This window comes from Branchiostoma belcheri, unplaced genomic scaffold (assembly GCF_001625305.1).
Source record: "Branchiostoma belcheri isolate BF01 breed outbred unplaced genomic scaffold, Haploidv18h27 scaffold4, whole genome shotgun sequence".
NCBI classification, from domain to species: domain Eukaryota; kingdom Metazoa; phylum Chordata; class Leptocardii; order Amphioxiformes; family Branchiostomatidae; genus Branchiostoma; species Branchiostoma belcheri.
In genome coordinates this window covers 6,057,649-6,059,463 of record NW_017804020.1, presented here as the reverse complement: position 1 = coordinate 6,059,463, position 1,815 = coordinate 6,057,649, and the positions used below count along the sequence as shown (strand labels likewise).

General features: G+C 37.0%; 1 protein-coding gene across 1 annotated transcript in view; it reads right to left on the bottom strand.

Moving 5' to 3' along the window:
* Window positions 1-816: 816 nt before the first annotated feature.
* LOC109477292 (ADP-ribosylation factor-like protein 8B) overlaps window positions 817-1,815 on the bottom strand; it is a 5,856-nt gene continuing 4,857 nt past the window's right edge. The window contains exon 7 of the mRNA XM_019778394.1: window positions 817-1,721. Coding sequence (XP_019633953.1) covers window positions 1,672-1,721 — 50 coding nt within the window. The 3' untranslated portion in view covers window positions 817-1,671. The remainder of the gene's footprint in view (window positions 1,722-1,815) is intronic.

The following is a 1,815-nucleotide window of genomic DNA, read 5'->3' as shown; positions in this document are numbered from 1 at the left end:
TGACAAACAAGCACAGAGGCACTTCTGAACAGTGGTCATGGACTACTGTGCAGAAAGGTTCATCTCCAATGCAGAACTTTTTAACAACCATCTGTACAACATTGAAGTAATTGTACATGAAATAGTATTATATATTTATATATATTTGTCCACTACACAAAGGCCTTGGTCAGCTTGTTTAATTGTTTCCCCTACCATTGTCACTTTGGTATAGTGGCACCACCATGCCAAGAGAGCTCAATGCTAATGCAACATATCACAAACATGGGATATTTACTAGTACATAGAAACATAGGGCCAATTTAAATGTATGCGGTAAAAAAGGCTGACAGTACAAAAGCTGCATACGCACGTGAGCAAACAAAAACTGCCTACGTCAAAGTTTTCCTGCACCTAAATCGGCCTGCTTTGAATGTACATTCAGACTCTATGTCAGCCCTCGAGGTAACATATGGTCTGAACATTCGTTCTTGATGTACATCAAAGCAGGCTGATTTAAATGCAAGAAAAATTGAACGTAAGCCGTTTTCATACGCGCTCACATCCGCACACAGTTTTGTGTCAGGATTTTGCCCGTGTGTAAATCAGGTCTTACTATCTATCTTGAAGGCTACTGACAGAAGTGCTTGCAATGTAGGGTATCGTTCATTTCAACAGATACATGTACCACCATACCAACAAAAAAGTAGGGGAAAACAGTGACCAATACTACAACATACCAAAACAAACCATAGAGCACTTCCAAATGTGCTGCAACAACATGTGCAGCCGTAGCAAACATAGATTGCTGTGAGTAAAACCTACTGTTGCCAATTGTAGTTAGTTTGTAGTTAGTTTATTGTAGCATGATCTCCACAACATGTTGAAACTCTATACATCAAGGCTTGAGACAACTGACATACAAAACACATCATTTGTTGTCCTTGTATAACTAGAGCCAGTAGCACTGTATAAACACTATATTTTCATATACCTACTCCTCACTTACACTGTATAGCAAATTTAGAAGAAAAAGTATCAACTTTGCCCCTAGCAACGCAATAGTTTTGTTCTGTTTTGTTTTGTTTTGTATGGTCACATTAGCATATTAGTACATAAATTTCCCCCTTTCCCTATGCACACTTCAAATATGTACATTAAATATCACATGAATAAGCAATGAAAATGGGGCAAAAAATGTGTTAACTGGCTGAGCATTTCAAATAACAAATGCTATTCATTATTGTTTGGATCCACTTCATTTGCTACAGGTTCTAGGATTGGTTGTACCATGATGCCATGGGTAGGCTTATCCAATCACACTGTAGATTGTAACAACTGGTCTTCAGTTGCTCCAATCATACCAATTCTCAAATACCAAAGAATTGTCAATTTCTCCTTAACTTGTCATCTTCCCACAAAAATTGTCAAAATACAAAAGTTTGGTCTACTATTGAGATCACGAAAATGTACTAGTAGTTTTGGCTAGTATAAGCATTGAATGCTTTCAATATTTTTTTTCATTCTTGAGTTCTTGTTATTTTTTTTACCTGCATTGTGGCTGTTTTAAATAGAGGAATGAATTTTGATCCAGACACCATTTTTTTCCAAACTAAATCCATCCTTATGAAAGCTACAATTCATTGTCTACATGTCTCTTCCTCATGATGTCATGACTGTTGTCATGATCATCTATCGTCCGCCGCTCTTCGAATGTTGAATTAGCCACTGCAATGTGATGTCTGAAAGGCAAAATTGACATGTCCTGAATGACACTTATTTGCAACAGAGTAGGGTTGCTTCAACTTAATACTTTGTGAAGAAATAGACCAGAAA